At 55.8% G+C, this 19,418-nt stretch overlaps 8 protein-coding genes across 8 annotated transcripts; 5 read left to right on the forward strand and 3 right to left on the reverse strand.

Moving 5' to 3' along the window:
* Positions 1–2,774: 2,774 nt before the first annotated feature.
* On the forward strand, positions 2,775–4,711 carry GCG54_00007706 (uncharacterized protein; the record flags this gene model as incomplete). Its single annotated transcript, XM_045407684.1, has 2 exons — positions 2,775–4,564; positions 4,636–4,711. 2 exons carry the CDS (start codon positions 2,775–2,777, stop codon positions 4,709–4,711), a joined length of 1,866 nt encoding a protein of 621 aa, XP_045259419.1.
* Positions 4,712–5,332: 621 nt separating this feature from the next.
* Positions 5,333–6,788, reverse strand: GCG54_00007707 (RNA polymerase II-associated protein 1-like; the record flags this gene model as incomplete). Its single annotated transcript, XM_045407685.1, has 2 exons — positions 5,333–6,465; positions 6,518–6,788. 2 exons carry the CDS (start codon positions 6,786–6,788, stop codon positions 5,333–5,335), a joined length of 1,404 nt encoding a protein of 467 aa, XP_045259420.1.
* A 676-nt stretch (positions 6,789–7,464) lies between these two features.
* GCG54_00007708 (Protein RER1) lies at positions 7,465–8,164 on the reverse strand (the record flags this gene model as incomplete). Its single annotated transcript, XM_045407686.1, has 3 exons — positions 7,465–7,553; positions 7,614–8,031; positions 8,096–8,164. 3 exons carry the CDS (start codon positions 8,162–8,164, stop codon positions 7,465–7,467), a joined length of 576 nt encoding a protein of 191 aa, XP_045259421.1.
* An 870-nt stretch (positions 8,165–9,034) lies between these two features.
* Positions 9,035–9,964, forward strand: GCG54_00007709 (Enoyl-CoA hydratase; the record flags this gene model as incomplete). Its single annotated transcript, XM_045407687.1, has 2 exons — positions 9,035–9,170; positions 9,234–9,964. 2 exons carry the CDS (start codon positions 9,035–9,037, stop codon positions 9,962–9,964), a joined length of 867 nt encoding a protein of 288 aa, XP_045259422.1.
* Positions 9,965–10,777: 813 nt separating this feature from the next.
* On the forward strand, positions 10,778–13,736 carry GCG54_00007710 (uncharacterized protein; the record flags this gene model as incomplete). Its single annotated transcript, XM_045407688.1, has 2 exons — positions 10,778–10,828; positions 10,977–13,736. 2 exons carry the CDS (start codon positions 10,778–10,780, stop codon positions 13,734–13,736), a joined length of 2,811 nt encoding a protein of 936 aa, XP_045259423.1.
* Positions 13,737–15,556: 1,820 nt separating this feature from the next.
* Positions 15,557–16,845, forward strand: GCG54_00007711 (Cysteine synthase 1; the record flags this gene model as incomplete). Its single annotated transcript, XM_045407689.1, has 3 exons — positions 15,557–15,674; positions 15,745–16,730; positions 16,816–16,845. 3 exons carry the CDS (start codon positions 15,557–15,559, stop codon positions 16,843–16,845), a joined length of 1,134 nt encoding a protein of 377 aa, XP_045259424.1.
* A 77-nt stretch (positions 16,846–16,922) lies between these two features.
* Positions 16,923–18,129, reverse strand: GCG54_00007712 (uncharacterized protein; the record flags this gene model as incomplete). The annotated part of the gene is made up of 2 exons (XM_045407690.1): positions 16,923–17,962; positions 18,015–18,129. 2 exons carry the CDS (start codon positions 18,127–18,129, stop codon positions 16,923–16,925), a joined length of 1,155 nt encoding a protein of 384 aa, XP_045259425.1.
* A 270-nt stretch (positions 18,130–18,399) lies between these two features.
* On the forward strand, positions 18,400–19,148 carry GCG54_00007713 (uncharacterized protein; the record flags this gene model as incomplete). Its single annotated transcript, XM_045407691.1, has 2 exons — positions 18,400–18,577; positions 18,634–19,148. 2 exons carry the CDS (start codon positions 18,400–18,402, stop codon positions 19,146–19,148), a joined length of 693 nt encoding a protein of 230 aa, XP_045259426.1.
* Positions 19,149–19,418: the final 270 nt, after the last annotated feature.

Raw genomic sequence — 19,418 nt, forward strand, 5'->3', positions numbered from 1 at the left:
TACCTTAAATTATAATATTTATTTATTAAATTATATAGCCTCTATATAATAAAGGGTACTTTAAAATATATTACTAAATATACTTATAGAACCTCTCCTAACCTTAGTAATATATCTAAAATAGGCTTAAACTTATAGGGTATCTATAGGGGGGGGTAAGCTAAGCTTTTATAGAGGGGTAAGATAAGCTACACGCTAGTTTCGCAACGACATCCTAACTAATTTAGTCGACGAATTTCAATTGCCTTACACTATACTCCTAACTTCAGGTACATCGAAATCGAAATACTTTAGGTTAGTCGCTTCCGTTAGTTCCTTCCGAGTTACACGCAGTTCTGGGTTTGTTAGACGAGTCTAGTCAGTAGGATACTCATCCATATCGTCGCACCAAATCCGAAGTTGAGCGGGCCATAAGGAGGTTCAACTCACTCCAACCTCCAGACATGATATTCATTATCCTCAGTGGGATGTGCTTCAAGTTGCTGCGAAATCAATACTGAGTGCTTCACATGGGACATGGGTTGCTTTGCTGATTTAGGCTACTACTTACCTAGGACAAGTGCCGTTTGCCGGAGCTCGGAAATTTAATTGAAGCTTAATTCAAGAGACAGACCATATTCCCTGTGCCCATGCCGCTATACACACTCTCCGTGTACTGAAATGGCTTGAGGTTACGTCCAAAACTACAGTAACGACGATGACGACTTTGATGGAGACGACGAGGATAGTAGAGACGATGCTGGAGGTGAGATTAGAGCCTGCCGGAAATGAATTCTATAGCATACCGACCTAGTAAAAATAGGAGATGCCAACTCAAATACACGTCTATGCTTCTGCACCTGGATCCGCTAGACACGCGGACATCGCAGGTAGGAGCAACCTGCTGGCCTCGATGTTATCCTGCCGTACATGAGCACACGCGGTAGGGTTTATCTTTGCCTTCCGTCTCTTGCTCTTCACCCAAGCCCGCAAGACCAAGTGGTCTAGTGGTTAACGACTCGTCCCGTTGACTCAGAACTTGGTAGAAATTCATACTGACGTCCTCTAGAATTTCGTAGGGTAGCGGTTCGACTCCGCTCCTGAGCTTTTTTATTTCGTTCTTATCTTTCGGGTTCGTCTCTTGCGAGATTTTTATACTGCGCTTCCTGAGCTTCTCGTGTGCAAGATATGCGCACACAAGACCTGGCTATGGTCTCGGTGAGCACTGTCGAATGTTCCATCGCCAGCTTCACCTTAATCCCAAACTGGCAACAGGCTCCAGAAGGCCCATTCTGCGACCTACACGTGATAATTAAGCGATGCAATGCAAGTATGTTTTGCATAATTGCGATATCTCAAGAGCATTTTTGCTCCGCTTCCAATTTTTATCGCACCAAAGTGCCCTCCACGTGATGCTGTTTTGATGCGACGCAGGTATGTCGTGCATCATTTTTTTGACCGCTATCTCAATGTACTCATTCTGAGGCCTCACCGACCCTCTCACCGAGGAACATCTCAATCACCCAAGGCGTTTGCTGCTACGAGTCTCAAAAATGAGGCATAATGGGCATATTCGGTCGGAAGAAAAGCAACCGCAAGCCTCCCGTCAGGTACATGCGTCAGACAGCCCCCAACCCCACGGAGCTTTTCTTCTTCCCTACGTAGCACACGGATGCTATGCACTGGCTCCCGAAACCCAGATAAGACCATTACCGCAGTAATATCGGAGGGTTACAGCGGAAAGCTTGACTTTGCTTTATTCCTTCGCGGACCAGCAGAGTCAATACGTATCCCAATTTCCAAGGTAAAAACTCCCGATGTCGTGGTCGGAGACGTTTCGCGGCACCAACGCATCCATACCTCCTCGAATCTGTAGCTGCCGTTGGAGAAAGAACATTTACAGAGACATGTCTCTGGACACCCAGCCACAATATCTGATTTGTGCAAAATGTTTTGGCCAAGAACCTGACGGGCCAAGACCAGCAGCTGCATGTTCGTAGTGACATACATAAGCAGGCTGGGTATATAGATAATCAGATCATGCGTGAGTTTGAATAACGAATGGGAAATCCCCAGCCGTCTTTCTGCATGCCATTTTCTGGATCAGCTTGATTTAGGAAGCACATCCGCTATGTAGGTGCGGGCGAGATTCCGGCAGGCTGGGTGCGATGATTGCCCTGCTCAAAGAAGGTCGAAATGGCCCTTTGACCGATGTCTCAACGCTACATGGCAAGATGCATTCCACTAACCTTACCGAGTAGGACTCAACCAAATCAAGCTTTCGTAGATGGGACTCGTGTCATTCCCAAAGGGATCCTTAGTCTGTAATGATCTAGACCAGAACTCTGGGTGGCTAGTGGTGTCCAATTACGACCCCTGTCGCGCTTGGCACGACGCCACTGGACGGATGAACGCGTTCCAATCTGGGCGCTCTTCAGGCGATCTTTTAGGGGCGTGTCAATCGCAGACCTGCCAATCTAGCGTCCGCCCGGCCCAGAAGCGAGCTGGAAGGTTTGGTGGCAGCAGCACCTCCAGGACCACAGCAATACCTCCACTAGCACTTGAGCAATAGGACAGACTCATCCAGCTTGTTACACCAACGTCAACGCATACGCGGCTGCACTTTTTGGCGTAACGTCTTTTCTTCTTCATGCGATGAGGCATTGATTTGTCTGTCTTACCTCCCCTCCCACCTTCGCTTCCAGCGGCGCAGTCCTTCCTGCGCACAACTTCCCCGAAGTCAGTCGGAATAGCCTCGACGTAGCCCGCTGCGAGGGGCAGGCTACATCATCACCATGCGCCGTCGCCAATGGACGGCCCTTGGCCTCGTCGCCTTCGTTACCATCTGTCTATTCTCATTATTCAGATTGCCGCCAGACCAGCGACCGATATCGACGTCACCCCTCTCCAACAACCCTCCTCCACCCGCGCCAGAAGCTGCGAAGCCACCACCCGTTGACGATGGACCTGGCTACCTGGGCCCCCCTCCTGATAGACGGCCCAAGCCGGCGACAGGCACTGCCTCGCACCCGATGTGGCACCTCATGACGGACGCCGAGAAGGACTTCCAGACGACGCTCAAGAGGCAGTCCAAGACCCTCGAGGATGCCGTCGCCGAGTACAAGAGACGTTACGGCATCCCACCGCCGCCCAACTTCGACAAGTGGTTCGAGTTCGCAAAGGCCAACGGCGTCCAGCTCATTGACGAATTCGACATGATACACGAGATGCTCACGCCCTTCTGGGGCTTGAAGCCGAAAACGATACGGGAGCGTGCGAGAGAAGCACTTGGCTTCGACAACAAGCTACTGGGTCTGCTGATTCGCGACCACAAGATATCGCACATTCAGGGCGGACAGGACTGGCAGCGCGAGGCAACCGCAGGCATGATTGAGAAGTTCATCCAGTGGCTGCCCAGCATGGACCTCGCCTTCAACATCCACGATGAGCCGCGCGTTGTGGTGCCACATGAAGACTTGGCTCGCCTCGTCAAGAGGGCCAAGGATGTGAACATGCCCAAGGCGAACTCATCCCCGAACCCGTCCAACGCCTTCACAAAGCGACATGGAGACCTGAGCGAAGGCAAGATCATCGAGGAGTATAAGCGCACCCGGTTCAACGTCTTCGCCCACCAGCCGACTTGGACTCACTCCCGCATGTCATGCCCGCCCGACAGCCCCTCGCGCGGTCTCGAAGAGGACGAACTGTCAGACGACCTGAGCAAGTACGGCGTCAGTGAGCTCGGCTTCATCTACAACATCACTGCCATGTCGGACATCTGTCTCTCCCCTTCTTTGGGTGAGACGTTCGGCTTTTTCGACCGCCCCAACGCCTACAACATCGTCCACGACCTGTTCCCCATCTTCTCCCAGTCAAAGATCTCCTCCTACAACGACATTTTGTATCCGTCTCCGTGGTACTGGTACAAGAAGGTCGCATACGATGAGTCCAAGGATATGCCATGGGAGCAGAAGGAAGACCGCCTCTACTGGCGCGGCTCAACCACTGGTGGCTTCTCTCGCAACGGCGGTTGGCGCCGGCAGCACCGTCAGCACTTTGTTCAAAAGATCAACGCCGCCGACCAGGCAAAGGTCTACATCAACCGCGGCGACGAGAAGAACCCCAAGTGGGAGGTGAAGCAGGTCCCCCGCGGCGACTACCGCGACATCATCGACGTCTACTTCTCGCACGTCGGCCAATGCGACCCCGGCGACTGCGACGCTCAGAAGGAATTCTTCAAGATTCAGGGCCACGCGGAGCAGCAGGACGCCTGGAAGTACAAGTACCTCCTCGACATGGACGGCAACGCCTTCTCGGGCCGTTTCTACGCCTTCCTGCAGTCCAAATCCCTGACCTTCAAGCTCGCCATCTTCCGCGAGTGGCATTTCGAGTGGCTGCGCCCCTGGGCGCATTACATCCCCATGAGCCTGCAGGGCGACGACTGGCTCGAGGCGGTGCGCTTCTTTGGCGACGGCGCCCTGGGACGCAACGAGGCGGAGCGCATGGCCATCAGCAGCAGCGACTGGGCGAACAAGGTTCTTCGCAAGGAGGACATGGAGGTTTGGTTCTTCCGCCTCTTGTTAGAGTAAGTTTCACCCCTACCCACCCCTTATTCATACCCACGCCATTCCCATCATGCTTACTTACTCATCACAGATACGGCCGCGTCACCGACGACCAAAGAGACACGATTGGATTCTCGGCAGGAGGGGTTCCGCCGCTGCCAGCGTAGAAGTCTGTTTTGGCCTTGCTCTCTTGTCATTTTCAGTAGTGTGTTTTTATCATGGGCAACCCCCCAAAAACGGAGTTCGGTGGTATATGAAACGGGGTATGAAAGTCGTTACTGCAGAAGGCAACGTCCAGTCGTCTGTGTGCCTCTCTAGAGAGGTTTTAACTATACCAGAAAGGCAAAGAGGGAAATTTGCTTGTGATTTTTCATGTAGCTGTCAGTCTCCTTTGTGGAATTTTCCAGTTCCTCCCAAGAAAATTGTATGATGAAACGGCGGGAACGAGGTAGAAAACTCACCCTCATGTGTTATAAACCCACCCAACGGATAGATATTACAAAACCTAATCATGTCATGGCACGGTACTTGGGTTCTCCAGCTGTGAGTTCGCGGATCAAAGCACTGATTGCGATCGTGATGATACGGCTCGACATTTTTCTCATTTCCTATTGTCCGGTCCCTTGTCTACTTGCCGTCTTTTAACTCCGCTTCACCAACTGCGCAGACTTGGCCCTAAAGGAACTGAATGGTATTACAACACGCCCGTCCAGCCGAGCTGTGTCTGATCGCTTAGGTCATGAATCCTCAAATCCAATGGTGTCTCATGCCTTTCATGCTTTTACTCCCTAATCATCGTCCTCTTCATCGCCGTCAGCATCCCTTTCAGGGCTGGGCGATGGAAGGGCAGCTTCCTCGCCATTGCCCTCGGCTCCTTCAGGCTCCTGGACCTCCTCCACGAAGCCAATTGGCTTCTCACGGTATCGCTTCATGTTCTCCGCGGTCGTACCCTTGGGGTCGCAGACGGAAATCTCAACTTCGTTGACGACCTGGGTGTCGTCCTCCACCTGGGTGAGAGTGCGTGCAATGTTCTTGGCACGTTGAGGGCGGATTTGGGTGCGTTGAATGACAGGATAGTAGTAAGCGGCCTTCTGCCGGGTGCTGGTCGGCTCGTCGTTGAAGGCAAGGATGAGCTCCTCGTCGTACTTGGTGTTGTGGTCCAGCTCCGTTTCTTTGGTTGTCTCGTAGGCACGGAGACGCGAGAACTTGAAGCAACCGTCGGTGCCTTCGCTCTTATGTGTGTACAGAGAATCGTCGTCCTTATCGGGATTCTCTGGATCAAACTTGGAGCGGAAGTTCTCAGCTGTGGAAACTGATGCGGGCAAGAAGAAGCTGTAGTCCATGAGGTTCTGGGGCTTGGGGTTGCGGGCGGGGTCGCGCTCGTGAGCCTCGATGGCGGCTTGGAATGCCTCATTCTCTTCACGGCTTCTGTCGAGGGGTCGCAGGAGACCGCTGAGGAGGCGGCGGTCGTACTTGTTGCCGCTCGCGACAGGGTTGGTGAGGAGCTTGACGGTGACGTAGGCGCCAGAGTCGGGGAGCGCGTCATGATCGGGAAGGAGCTGGTGGGATGACATGAGGCGGACGTTAGGCTTGCTCGGGTGGCGATGACGGGTCGGGTTGCTGAGGAAGCGCTCGGCGCTTTCGAAGCTCTTCTCGATCTTGCGTCTGATGGCAGCGGGAGAGTCCTTGTCAGGCTCCGGCGAGCGACGCTTCTCGGGACGCTTGAGCTTGGGGTTTATAAAGGCGCCGGCCGCGCCGGCAGCCCCCTTTCGGGGCATCACGGAGGAGATGTACTCGGTTCTGCGAAGGAAAGAGACCGAGGCTTCGGTGCTGCTCTTGGCTCTGCCTAGTGTGGACAGCGGTCTGAGGAGTGGTCGATCATGGGGATGGACTTGAGGAGGGTGTGAAGGTGCTTGAATTGCTTCGAGTACGTCAGAAGGGCACTCATGGAAGCGATCGTTCGGTTCACTCACAGCTCTCGTCTCCGTCGAAGATGCCTGGCATGCCAACCAGGTCCAGGGGCATACCCAGTTCCGCGTCGACCTCGATGTTCAACGGCTGCTCTCTGGCAAGACGTGATGCGAAGCCGGGCGTCGTATACTGGCCGCTGGCGAGGCCAGTGTTGGGAATGTCGAGCAGCTTCGGTGGATTGGGGGGCGGCGGTAGTGCATTGGAGTATCTGATTCTGGCGATGAAATCCTGATGGATCATGCGCTCGCCGCCGCGAGGCGCAGATGAAGACATTTTGACGGTTGATCGCAGCTCGGCTTGAGTGCGAATTGTGTTCTCGTATCGAATTGAAGTGTTGGGGGTTGAAGGGTGAGCTTGGTTGATTAGCGGAGGAGCAAAGTCGCGGTCGCGTTGACGGTTCGGGAGGAAGGTGCATCTGGCCCGCGGAAAAGTTCCACGAGGCTGAGCTGGGGGCACCTACCTCAATTGCGCCAACGCCCGGACCCAACCCCAACCAAGCCTTATCGACTTATCGGATGGTATCGACTCCCAGGAAGCCAAACAGCTCGCAGTGTAAAATAGGCGACAACTATGCGACAACTATGAAGGGCAATCGACACTTTTTGTGCCTGTCTTATTACAATACGTAGTGTATGAGATGAACGATTCCCAAAGCAAGTCCATCATTCATCAATGGCGCAATGACTCCCGACCGAAGAGGAGCGCTTCCTCATGCGCCCTGCGTAGTTCGCCGTCGCAAGCATGCACTCATACCGACGCCAGTTCTATACGTACAATTTCCCCCGTCGTCACCGTCGTTTCTGTCCAGGCTCATCATGGATGATTTTGCATCCTCGTATCTGCCTTCCCATTCTGTCTATTGCGCGTGCCTAGACTTACACCTGCCAACGCCGCATTCAAGAGCGAGGCACCTGCGTTTGCTCTACCGGTAGCGCCCACTAAACCTCCCCTACGAGTTGTTTTTGGCGGCGTAGTTCTTCTTGCCAAAAGTGAAGGGGACGTAGCGGTACTTGATCATGTGCTGGATCTGCTTGCGCACTAGAGAGGGGTCTGGTCAGCTTTGCGCCAAGGGTATCTTGAGAGGGAGGAGACACGTACTCGTCAGGAAGAACAGGATGAACCAGTACATAACCAGAACGGGCCAGAAGACGGGGACGTTGAAGATCTCCCACCAACTGCAGAAGAAGGCGATGAGGATGGCGCGGGTGGCCCAGTACCAGAACTTGAACTCGGGGAGACGGCGGATGAAGGGCTTGAACTCCTCGTCCTGCTTGGTGGGGAGAATACCAACGCCTCCGTCTTCCATCTCATTGTCAAGCGCCTCGTTGGACGGATCGAACTTGGGCTGGAGGAAGGCTAGGAAGAGGTTGAGGAGGTAGATGCCGAGAGCGTATGCGACAATGTACCAGCCTTGCGCGACGAAGACGCGGGCGAAGAAGACAAGGAGGCAGACGCCGGTACCGACCCATCTGTAGAGCACAAATGGCGTTGACTGATCGAGAAGTGCTTGGTATTGCTGCGCGAAGGTTAGCTACTTGATTGGGGAAACCGCGAGGCTCGGGGCGGGCGTGCGTGCGTACTCTCTGGATCTTGGAGGTATGCGTAGTAACCGAGGAGAAAGGGGTCTGTTCCGGCTCCATGGTGTCCATCTTGGGCAGTTTGTTGTGGGTATGACCAGCTGTGAATCCGAAGAATATGTGTTATTCTTGTTGTCGTGAGGGTTCGCCGATCAGAAGATGCGGTGCAGGTCGAGGAGGATGGTACTACGGGGGAAAAAAGAGCTGGCGCAGTCGCGATCTGTCCGGACGAATTTTTGGGTTGACTGGCGGGATCTCAGGAATAGCAGGTAGGTTCAGCCACGTAAGGCTTGTCCCCTAACTGCAAAGGTGCACCAGTGATTGCGCAAAGCGGGAGGCACCCAACAGCTTGGCCCGAATCTTACCCGGTGGTTTAGCAACTCGCTCCAGTGATTGGGTCCCCTGGAAAATGGCAGGAAAGGCCCAGAACGAGCCCCTGTGGCGCAGTCTTCCTCCAAGCACGACACTTGGAGGAGGAGCTTGGAACATGGGTGGAGCACATCTGAAGAAACGGGTCCTTTGACCAGGATGCTGCTCTCAGCGACGATAGCAACGATGGAGCCTGTGACGCGGGGGGGCCTGTCACAGTGCACAGTCCGTGCTCCCATTGCGACCGACTGTATCCTCGGCCCCGGGGCACGGAGAGCCGATGCTTTCCAGCCTGAGCTCTACCTACCCACCAACCAAAGTACTCGTACCCAGGGAGAGCTTTGGGGGAGCTCGAGCTTGACTTTGACCTCTTACATCACTGTCACCACTTATCTCGGCCCTCACCATTAAATCCGTTCCAATTGAAGCTGCCTTTCTCCGATTACATCTTCCGTCCGACTCTCTTTCTGAGTAATCAGCGTGACCATTGTCTTATCCAGCATAAACGTCCGAACCAGTTGACGGTCTCGTGGTTCATCTGTATATCAAAGCTACGCCCGAAGCTCCATCACCATGAACTCCTTCCGATACCTGCGGCCGATTGCCTCCCGATTGCAGGCCCCGACTCTGCCTAGGCTCACCCGTGGTTATGCCAGCGGTTCGTACGAATACATCCAGGTCTCGAACCCGAAGCCCGGCGTTGGCCAAGGTGAGTGCCCGCTCAGCCAGCTACGTTTCGCCTGTTCGTGATGCTTACACAGGTCCACAACAGTTACATTGAACCGACCCAAGGCACTGAACGCTTTATGCACCCCTCTCATTCAAGAGCTGAATGATGCCCTGAGAGCATTCAACGAAGCAGATGACACTTCCGTCATCATCCTCACGGGCTCGCAGAAGGCCTTCGCTGCCGGTGCCGACATCAAGGAGATGGCGCCTTTGACCTTCTCGGAGGCATACACCAAGTCCTTCATCGAATCCTGGTCGCTACTCACCACTCAAGTCAAGAAGCCCATCATCGCAGCTGTCTCAGGCCACGCGCTCGGTGGAGGCTGTGAGCTGTCCATGATGTGCGACATTCTCTACTGCACCGAGAATGCCAACTTTGGCCAGCCCGAGATCAAACTTGGTACCATTCCCGGTGCTGGAGGCAGTCAGCGACTGACCCGTGCTATTGGAAAGTCCAAGGCTATGGAGCTCATCCTGACCGGCAAGCCGTTTAGCGGTGCTGATGCCGCTCAGTGGGGCCTGGCCGCAAAGGCTTTCCCCTCATATGAGATCTTGATGGAGGAGACGCTCAAGACGGCCGAGACGATCGCCGGCTACTCCCGCGTAGCCATCAACGCGTGCAAGGAGGTCGTGAACAAGAGCCAGGACCTGCCGTTGAGGGATGGCGTTGAGTTTGAGAGAAGGGTGTTCCACAGCTTGTTCGGAAGCAATGACCAAAAGGTCGGCATGAAGGCCTTTGCGGAGAAGAAGAAGGCGGAATGGACGCACTCTTGAGAAGTCGGGCAGGAAATGATCAATGTATGAGAGACGCGTATGAATCTGAGGAAGACAAAATGTCGTGCAACCGTCCTAATTCGGTTCTTGGGGAAATCCGTTCGCTGTACTCGAGCGGGATATGTAATGCGAGCACAGTCAGCGCGTCGCCGAGCGTGCTGGGCCTCGCTCCTCCGGATGGTCTTGTCATCCGCCTCGGACAGGAAGGGCGGCATGTCCTGTTTCTAGGCTTCTCCGTGGAGAAACAACCAAATTATCGTCGACGTTGACTTACATTTTCGAAACAGCCGCAACGGATGCCCATCGCGAAAGATACTTTTCTTATGAGAGCACTCACATGAATAGAAAGGCCCGCCAAAGTATGATGGTTTCGCAACACGAAATCAAGCCTGAAGTTTACCAGTCTCGAGCCCATTGAGTTCGTATTCCCGTAAAGCTGCAGGGGGGTTACCTGTCTGAGAGATCTGGTGAAAGGGCTGCAGTGACCTCAGCTTAGTCTTAGACACGGCGGTAAGCAGGGATAAGGGAGCCGGGGCCAGCAGACGTGGGGTTGGGCTTCTGTAGCTGCCATCCATCACAGGCAGTTTTCCGAGCTTTTTTTTTTTTTTTTTCCTTGGTGGTCCAGTGCTTGCAGCTGCGGGCACGGCGCGCCTAGCCTTTGCCTTTCAAGCCCGCCCCGCCACCGCAGCTCGCCAACGACCGCCAGCCAGTCTTAATACGAACCATGTCCCCTCAGGCGCATCTTGGGCAGTTCCACGTCTTCCCCAAGACATTGCCTTGGTGCCCGGCATTTTTGGGATCTCGTGGTGCTCCATGGATTCCTCAAAGCCTGCCCTCGACCTGGAGAAGGAGCTGACGTGCTCTGTAAGTTGCCCGTCCTTGTCGTCTGATCCAAAGCCCCGTAGCGCCGCCCTAGAGCGGGAGTCTAGAGAGCCTGTGAGAGTGACAGCGGTGGAAAGTGGGAGGGGCACCTTAAATGCTTCTTTTTGCGCTGACCGATTCGTCTCTGCAGATCTGCACCGAGCTCCTCTACCAGCCTTTGACTCTTCTCGACTGCCTGCACACCTATTGCGGCGCATGTTTAAAGGACTGGTTTTCTTTTCAAGCCCAGCAGGCCGAAAACTCGCCAAACCCGCCGGCATCAGGTTCCAACATCTTCACCTGCCCGTCATGCCGTGCGCGAGTGCGCGACACGAGGCACAATGCCACCGTCGCAACCCTCCTCGACATGTTCGTTGCGGCAAACCCCGACCGAAAGAGATCTGAGGCGGATATTGAGGAAATGGTCAAGAAGTACAAGCCGGGGGACAAGGTGCTCCCGCGCATACGCAGTCCAGAAAGAACGCCGGACGAGAGGCGGGCGGAAGAGGAAGAGCGGAGGTTAATAGAGGATGTGCGGGAGTTGAGCCTGCGGGAGGCCGGGGTGGAAACCTCTTTGGCTCCGCGACACAGACGACGCCGGGAGGATAGCAGCTCTGGAGACGGCAGAACGCGCAGAAGTCGAGATCCTAGTCGCGACAGTCGTCAGAGTCACAGGCACGAGGGCAGTCGACGACCCCGCACCGAAGAAGGTCGATCCCATGGAGACCAGCTGCAGCCCGACGCAAGGCCAAGTGAGCAGAGGAGGAGGCGGAGGAGTGAGTCAAGGCAACGTGAGGAGTCATCGGCGGAATCCCGACGTCGCCAAATTGAGCATCAGTCGTCGCTGAGGTCGTTGATCAGCTCCGGAGACTTGAGTGAGCGAGACATCGAGAGGGAGATTGAAGAGTTCGCAAGGCAGATCCAGGAGGAGGGCCTTCTCGATGGTCTCGACCTCGACAACATTGACCTCAGCCGCAATGACGAGCTGAGCCGAAAGATTACGGAGGCCTATCGGCGCCGACAGAGGGAGCGGGAGCGGGCCAGAGGTGACAGAACTAGGAGGAGAGATACTGATGGGCAGTCGAGACACTCTCCTGACCGTGTTCAGGAGATCAGGGCAACTGCATCAGACAGCAGCAGGCCATCAAGCAGACAGCGACCACACTCGAGATCGACCAGTGCCACAGGCGTACCCGACGATCGCAGCCGACCCCCGCTCTCACAAAGTGCGATGCACCTCGAAATCCGTCCAGAAGAGAGGCGAAGGAGACGTCGAACCTCTAGCGGCGGCCGTAGTGCGACCACGCCGGTTCCAGCTTCGCAGTCTGAAGTCCGCGTGGCCACACGTTCACAGACGGACCTTTCCACCACAACCCGTACACAGTTTGGCGATGCATCGGCGCCCAGGACAGTCTTTGGTGAAGCTAGAAGCTCCAGCACTCCCTCTGTTCCAACGACACAGCCTCCTAGTGATTCCCCCACGTCCCGCGATCTTTCTTTCGCCGGCCGAGCACCAAACTCTGCGCTGGTATCTGCCAACTTTGCCCCCTCCCCGCCCATAGAGCCGTTATCGCCTCGCATCCAGCGGCCAAACCGTCCAGCAGATCTGTCCATCATCAGTCAGACCCTCTCCAGTCCAGTCGGCCTGGGCATCGGCAGCCCAAACTCACCAGGACACCAACGCACACGCTCGCAGCTTTACCCCGAGCCGTCCATCGCATGTTCCCGGTGTGCCAAGCAGCACATTGAGTACGACCTTCACTACAACTGCGGCATCTGTGCCAGTGGCAACTGGAATATCTGTCTCGAATGCTACCGTTCGGGCAAGGGCTGCTTGCATTGGTTCGGCTTCGGATACGGCGCGTGGGCGAAGTGGGAGAAAGCTCGCCAAGCCGGTCGCGAGGATCTACCCAGACCTCACATGCTAACGGCAAACCGATACCTCCAACCCAAGATCATCCCTGGCGGAGCGGAAGGTAGGAGGACGCTTACGACTGAGGACCCGATCAAGCGCCTAGAGAGCGGCAACTTCTGTGCAAATTGCCTGTCATGGGCGAATGAGTGCTTCTGGCGTTGCGATTCGTGCAATCTGGGTGACTGGGGTTTCTGCAATAACTGCGTGAACCAGGGACGATCCTGCACTCACCCCCTTCTGCCATTGACATATCAGCCCCAGCAATCTCACACGCCGCCTGCGAGCCCGAGATCGCCAAAACCGCCTCATTCTTCGGCTGTCCTGACGGGGCCAAACATCCATAATATCGGCCCCTTCAAGCCTCTTACCTTCACAACACGCTGCGACGTATGCCAGGACCCCATCGTGCCTAGCCACAGCCGGTACCACTGCTTCACCTGCACCAGCTCCATCGAGCCAGACACCTACCCGGGCGACTACGACATATGCACCAATTGCTACGCCAAACTCGAAGCCCGCGGCCAAGTCAGCCCCGAAAACGGCCACGCCGGTTGGCGCCGCTGCCTCAACGGGCACCGCATGGTTGTCGTCGGCTTCCACGACGGACCCGGCGGGCAATATCGGCACGTCCTCGCCGACCTCGTAGGAGGCCGCGGGCTGCGAATGGAACAAGCCCCGGGCGACGAACCAGCGCACCACAAGTGGTGGTGGACCGAGGGCTCGCAGCGACGCGAGCGCTTCGTCACGACAGATGTGGCGGAGGATGCCCCGACGAGCGAGGGCCTGGCACAGGGGTTCCCGCCGGACGGGGGTGCGGGGATGCGGGCCAACGCGGCGTGGGCTTGGTTCCCCAAGGCTGAGGATGAGCTAATGTTTCCCAAGGGTGCTGAGATTAGGGAGATTGAGGATGTTAATGGGGACTGGTTCTTTGGGGTCTACATGGGCGCCAAGGGGCTCTTCCCTTCGCCGTATGTGAGAAACTTGGAGCAGCACTGAGAAGACTGCGGCGCTTGGTGAAAGCAAGAGAATGATTATATCATGAGGTGAGGCGCCGTGATGAATGAGACGGCTGGGAGCATCAAAAGTGGCACATGTCCTGTGGACGCCACCATTTTCTCTATATAGGTGAAATGGATATCCAATTTATCAATATAAACAAAACTTAACCTCAGAAGTTTATATGAAGCAGCTGGGTAACCTACAGAAGGCCAAAATGGAGGAGGAAATGAAAATAGAGAAGGAAGTCAAGGAGACTGGAGTATACATTCGACCGCTGTGTCTTTACGTCTAAGCTACTCCCTAACGGGGGATCACGAAAATCAATGCTTCTATTCAGCCAACTTCAGAGAGACAAGTGAGCACTGCTAAATCAGTCAACACTGACTGTGTGTGTTGGTCAAGTTACTCTCTAACCTGTCTAGTGTAGAGGAATCCTCAGGAACGCCGTAAATTAGATGTGTTACAGCAACAACCTCATGATCCATAGCATTACCCATTACCCATTACCCATTACCCATTACCCATTACCCATTACCCATTACCCATTACCCATTACCCATTACCCATTACCCATTACCCATAAATATCCAGATGGGTACCCATTCTCAAACTTTATCCCTAACATGGGTATCCAACGGGTATTCAATGGGTATCCATATTCATAGAACCCGTACAACACGGATATCCAGACCAAATCATATACCCATCCCCAGATCATACCCACAGATATCCAATCCATACCCATGGGTATCCAAAACATTCCCACATCTAAACCACATCCACATCTAGAATATATCCGTCCCCGTGGGTACCCATAACCATCATCCATTACCCATGTGGTTGTCTTTACGGATGTCTAAACAATGTCCGTACCCATGGGTATCCATACCCATAGAATCCGTACCCACGGATATTCAAATCGTTGCTATACCCAGACTATACCCTTACCTGTACCCATGGATATCCGATGGGTGTCCATATCCATGGGTACCCATATCCATGGATATCCATATGGTTACCCACACCCAAATCGATCTATATTGTATGGCTCGACTAGGGAAATATTGCAGAAACGCTAGGGAATGAAGTGGTGGCCCTGGAATGAAAGAATGCTCTGTGTCCGAGCCTTAGCATCTTCGTAGCGCTATTGTTGTCCTAGGGACTGCCTATTCCAAAAGTCTTAACCGTCGCAATTTGCCTGGTGCGGTCGTGACTGAGAACGGGAAGTGTCTCTATCTTAGTTGGCGTCAGGGCCAGCACAAGTTTCTCTGAGGAAAAAGAAATGCTCCCAGAAGTCCTAGATCAAGCAGTGTGCGTTCGCTGTTAATATTGAAAAGGAACTTTTAGTCCACGTCAAGAATGCACGTCATACGCATAGGCTATTAATTGTCCCGTGTTCAACATTATTTCCGAACTGGCCTTGTTCGATGAAATTCGCAAAATATGTCCCGAGGCGCGCAACACAATTCTAAGCATCTATTTCACCTAAATTCGGACCGGTCTCGTCGGTACGGGATGATCGGCCGGCTCCCCCGACTGCCGTCCCGCGGCCCCGCGCCGTTCTTTAGCAACCCCACCACGGCCGCCTCAAGCTCTGACGTGATTTTTTTTAGCGGCACGCAGAACCCAATTGAACCCCACCACGGGAGGGACCACCCCTTGTCACTCAGCTTAGAAAGCCGAATGCCGGAGGTTCTTCAACACACCCAGAAACCGCCAACTACCCAAGTCGCAAGTCGACCTACCGCACTACACAGCTGTTCCCCGGGCTGTAATTCTGAATCTTGGAGTGATTGACTCTCCGAGATACAGACACCATGAACCGTCTCGGTGTCCGTCGCTTCGCGACGACGGCCGTCCGCGCCATTGACCCTCCCAGCGCCTACTCCCTCAACCTCTCCAAGGCGCAGGGCGTCGTCAAGGGCCTCACCGGCGGTACGCCCTCATTCCCTTCCTCCTCTCCCCCTCAATTGACAGCACGCTGACCCCACATCTTCCTCTCTAGCCATCGGCAACACCCCTCTTATCCGCCTCAACAAGCTCTCCGCCGAAACCGGCTGCGAAGTCCTCGGCAAGGCCGAGTTCATGAACCCCGGCGGCTCCGTCAAGGACCGCGCCGCCCTCTACGTCGTCAAGGATGCCGAGGAGCGCGGCCTCCTCAAGCCGGGCGGCACCGTGGTCGAGGGCACCGCGGGCAACACCGGCATCGGTCTCGCGCACGTCTGCCGCTCCAAGGGCTACAAGCTCGTCATCTACATGCCCAACACCCAGTCGCAGGGCAAGATCGACCTGCTGAGGCTGCTCGGCGCCGAGGTCTACCCCGTGCCGGCCGTCGCCTTCGAGAACCCCGAGAACTACAACCACCAGGCCCGCCGCCACGCCGAGCGCCTCGACAACGCCGTCTGGACGAACCAGTTCGACAACACGGCCAACCGCCGCGCGCACATCGAGACCACGGGCCCCGAGATCTGGGAGCAGACGCAGGGCAAGGTCGACGCCTTCACGTGCGCCACGGGCACCGCCGGCACGCTCGCGGGCATCACGCGCTTCCTAAAGGACAAGAGCGGCGGCCGCGTCAAGTCGTTCCTCGCCGACCCGCCCGGCAGCGTGCTGCACTCGTACGTGAGCTCCGGGGGCAAGCTGGTGGAGCGCACGGGGTCCAGCATCACCGAGGGCATCGGCCAGGGCCGCATCACGGACAACCTGGCGCCCGATATCGGGCTCGTCGACGGTTCCATGACCATCGCCGACGAGAAGAGCATCGAGATGGTGTACCGCTGCCTCGACGAGGAGGGCCTGTACCTGGGCGCCAGCTCCGCGCTCAATGTGGTGGCCGCCAAGGAGGTCGCAGAGAAGCTCGGCAAGGGACACACCGTCGTCACAATCCTGTGCGACGGCGCGTACCGCTATGCCGAGAGGTTGTTCTCGCGCAAGTGGCTGGGCGAGAAGAAGCTCCTGGGCGCGATACCGAAGCATCTGGAAAAGTACATTGTCTTGCCGTAGTCGGCCGTCTCTTTTGGGTGTGTGCCTTTGATGCTTGTATACATAGATAATCTTACATATCAGCTGTACATAGCCCCCGCCTGCCTCCTGGAGCGTCGTCTGATTCTTTTTTCATGCCATCCTCTACCTCCATTCTTCTCGCATTAATCATGCCCTCCCTTCATATGTCCCGATCGTCTCCTACGCCTTGGACTCGAAGAGGGTATTGTAGGTTGACAAGCCGCGCTCGGCAGGAGTGCTGTCGCTGTCGACCGCCTGCTTCACCTCGGCGCCAAGCGTCGCAGCGATGGCCTGCAACTTCTCCGCCGTGGGCTGATCCACTACGCGGGCGGCGAGGAACAGACCGTGCAGGATAGGGCTGGCAGTGGCCAGGTACTGCGTCCTGCTCGAGGCCAGGTACGCGACACCGGTCTGGTAGTTCTTATAGGCCTCCCTCGGGTGCAACTTCTTCAAGCCCTTGTCCGCGGGCCACCTCTCCACAACCTGTTTTGCGTACCGCGTAACCTTGCCGTCGACGTCCTTACCCTCGTTGTGCTTCACAGCCAGCACGGCAGCCAGGTGCAGCGCCGCGCCCAGAACCTGGGGGTCCTTGTGCAGCGGCCAGCGGACCTGCTGCCCGCGCTTGACCGTGGGGTCGTGCTTGAGCTTGTGCTTGTCGTCTTCGATCATCTCAATCACCATCTCCGCCCACCGCAGGCTCTGCTCCGTCAACTCCTTGTCCCACCCGCTCTGGGCCGCGCGCATCTGCACGTAGTGTAGCGTCTCGTTGACCTTTTCCGACGTGTCCAGCTTGAAGCCGGTCTTGCGCACCTGCCGCGCCGCCTCGATGATGGTGAAGATCTGCCCCTTGGAGCCCGCCAGACGGACCATCTTGGCGAAGTCAACCTGGCTGTACCGGCGCCCCGCGATGCGCATGCCCGCCAGCAGGCGGCCAAAGTTGTTCCAGTCCTCGGCGGTCTGCATCTCGCGCAGGGCCTTCCAGGTGATCTCGCGTGAGGGCGGCAGGGCGTCCTGGTCGATGTGGGTGAACTTGTGCTCGTGGCCGTCGACCTCGACGTAGACGGGGTCGGTGCGAAGGGAGTTCTTCATCTTCGGGGAGAACACACGCTGGCGCTGGTGGATGGGGAGGTGGAAGGGGAGGATGATGTTGGACTGGATCTCTTCGAGGATCGGAGCGAGGCCGGGATTCGAGGTCTTGTCAAAGATGACTTGGTTATTATCTACCACCATCTGGTTAGCTTCTTCAGTATAAACATTGATCACGGAACGTACTTTGGTGGGATGGTGTTTGGCTGAAGCTCCGTTGCTGCTGCGCGATGCAGCCCGCCGGCTGCTCCCATACCGACGGCTTTGCCCTCAGGGCCCTTCCAACTAAACTCCTGGACATGGTCTCCGTATATGGCGTGGGTTGTTGTCGAGACTATCGAGACATCCGACGAGGGAGCTACGGGTAGTGCAGGGTCCCCTCCAAAAATTTGGAGATGCAAGAACGGTGCAGCGATCGCGCCCGGCTCCGCATCATTGATGCACCGAGCCAATCACAGCCCGCAATTGGCACTCCGGATATCGACTTTTTGGTCTCTTTCCTACGAAAGCTACTCTGCGCCTGGGTCGACGGCAACGCCTTTCGGGTCCAAATCGCCCACTACACCTCAAAATGAACGCAAATTGTCTGCTCAGACGGCCTGTGGGCTGTCTGAAGACAGCGCTCCGTCAGACGCGCCACCAGAGACTGCTCACCCGGTCCGTGGCCACCGCCGTCGAGAAGCCTGAAGCACCACCAAAAGGCTCTGCTCGGGCAAAACCACCCTTCAAACTCCCCAAGCCGGCAAAATGTGAGCAGTTTTTCACGATACATTCACAAAGATGGATTTGCTAAGACAGCACCCAGTCCGACCCGAAGGCAAGCCCTTGTTCTACGTCTGGCCGCAAGTCGAAAGCATCCGCACCACCCACAAGAACCCCATGCCCGAGCTCGACGCCAAGCAGCGCGCGACCCTCGACCCGACTGGCGCCCGAACCCGCCTCTTCGACATCACCCGTCCCGATGCCGCCAAGGTCGGCGACGTCCTCATGGTCACCACGAAATCCGGCGAGCCCTTCTCCGGCGTGTGCATCAGCATCCGCCGCCGCGGCGTCGACACGGCCATCCTCGTGCGCTCGCAGCTGATGAAGGTCGGCGTAGAGATGTGGTACAAGATCTACTCGCCCACCGTCATCGGTATCGATATCGTCTGGCGCAGGCCCAAGCGCGCGAGGCGTGCTCGTCTCACGTACATGCGCAAGCCGAAGCATGACATGGGCAACGTCGATCACCTCGTCTATGCTTGGAAGAAGGAGAGATACGGCATGCGTGCGAGGGCGAAGGGACAGGTTGGTTCGAGGTTCGAGAAGGAGCAGAAGTGATGATTTTGAGGGGTCCCGGTTGCTGCAGAGGATGCGTGGTAGGGGAGACTTTGACATTATCTTGGCCGTAACGGCCTCGTAGGGTGATGTACGATTAGAAAACTGGTGGGTTGTACAACACGGACCCAAGAGCCTTGTACATGAACACAAAAAGATCTCTTACAATCAGTGGAATACGAATCAAGATGCATACCGTGAGAACAAACAGAAAATGGAAATGGCAGGGTGGTAAAGGAGCAGAGGCTTGGGTTAGGGAGGCAGTGCTGACGC

This window comes from Colletotrichum gloeosporioides, assembly GCF_011800055.1.
Source record: "Colletotrichum gloeosporioides strain Lc1 chromosome Unknown consensus_77, whole genome shotgun sequence".
NCBI classification, from domain to species: Eukaryota; Fungi; Ascomycota; class Sordariomycetes; order Glomerellales; family Glomerellaceae; genus Colletotrichum; species Colletotrichum gloeosporioides.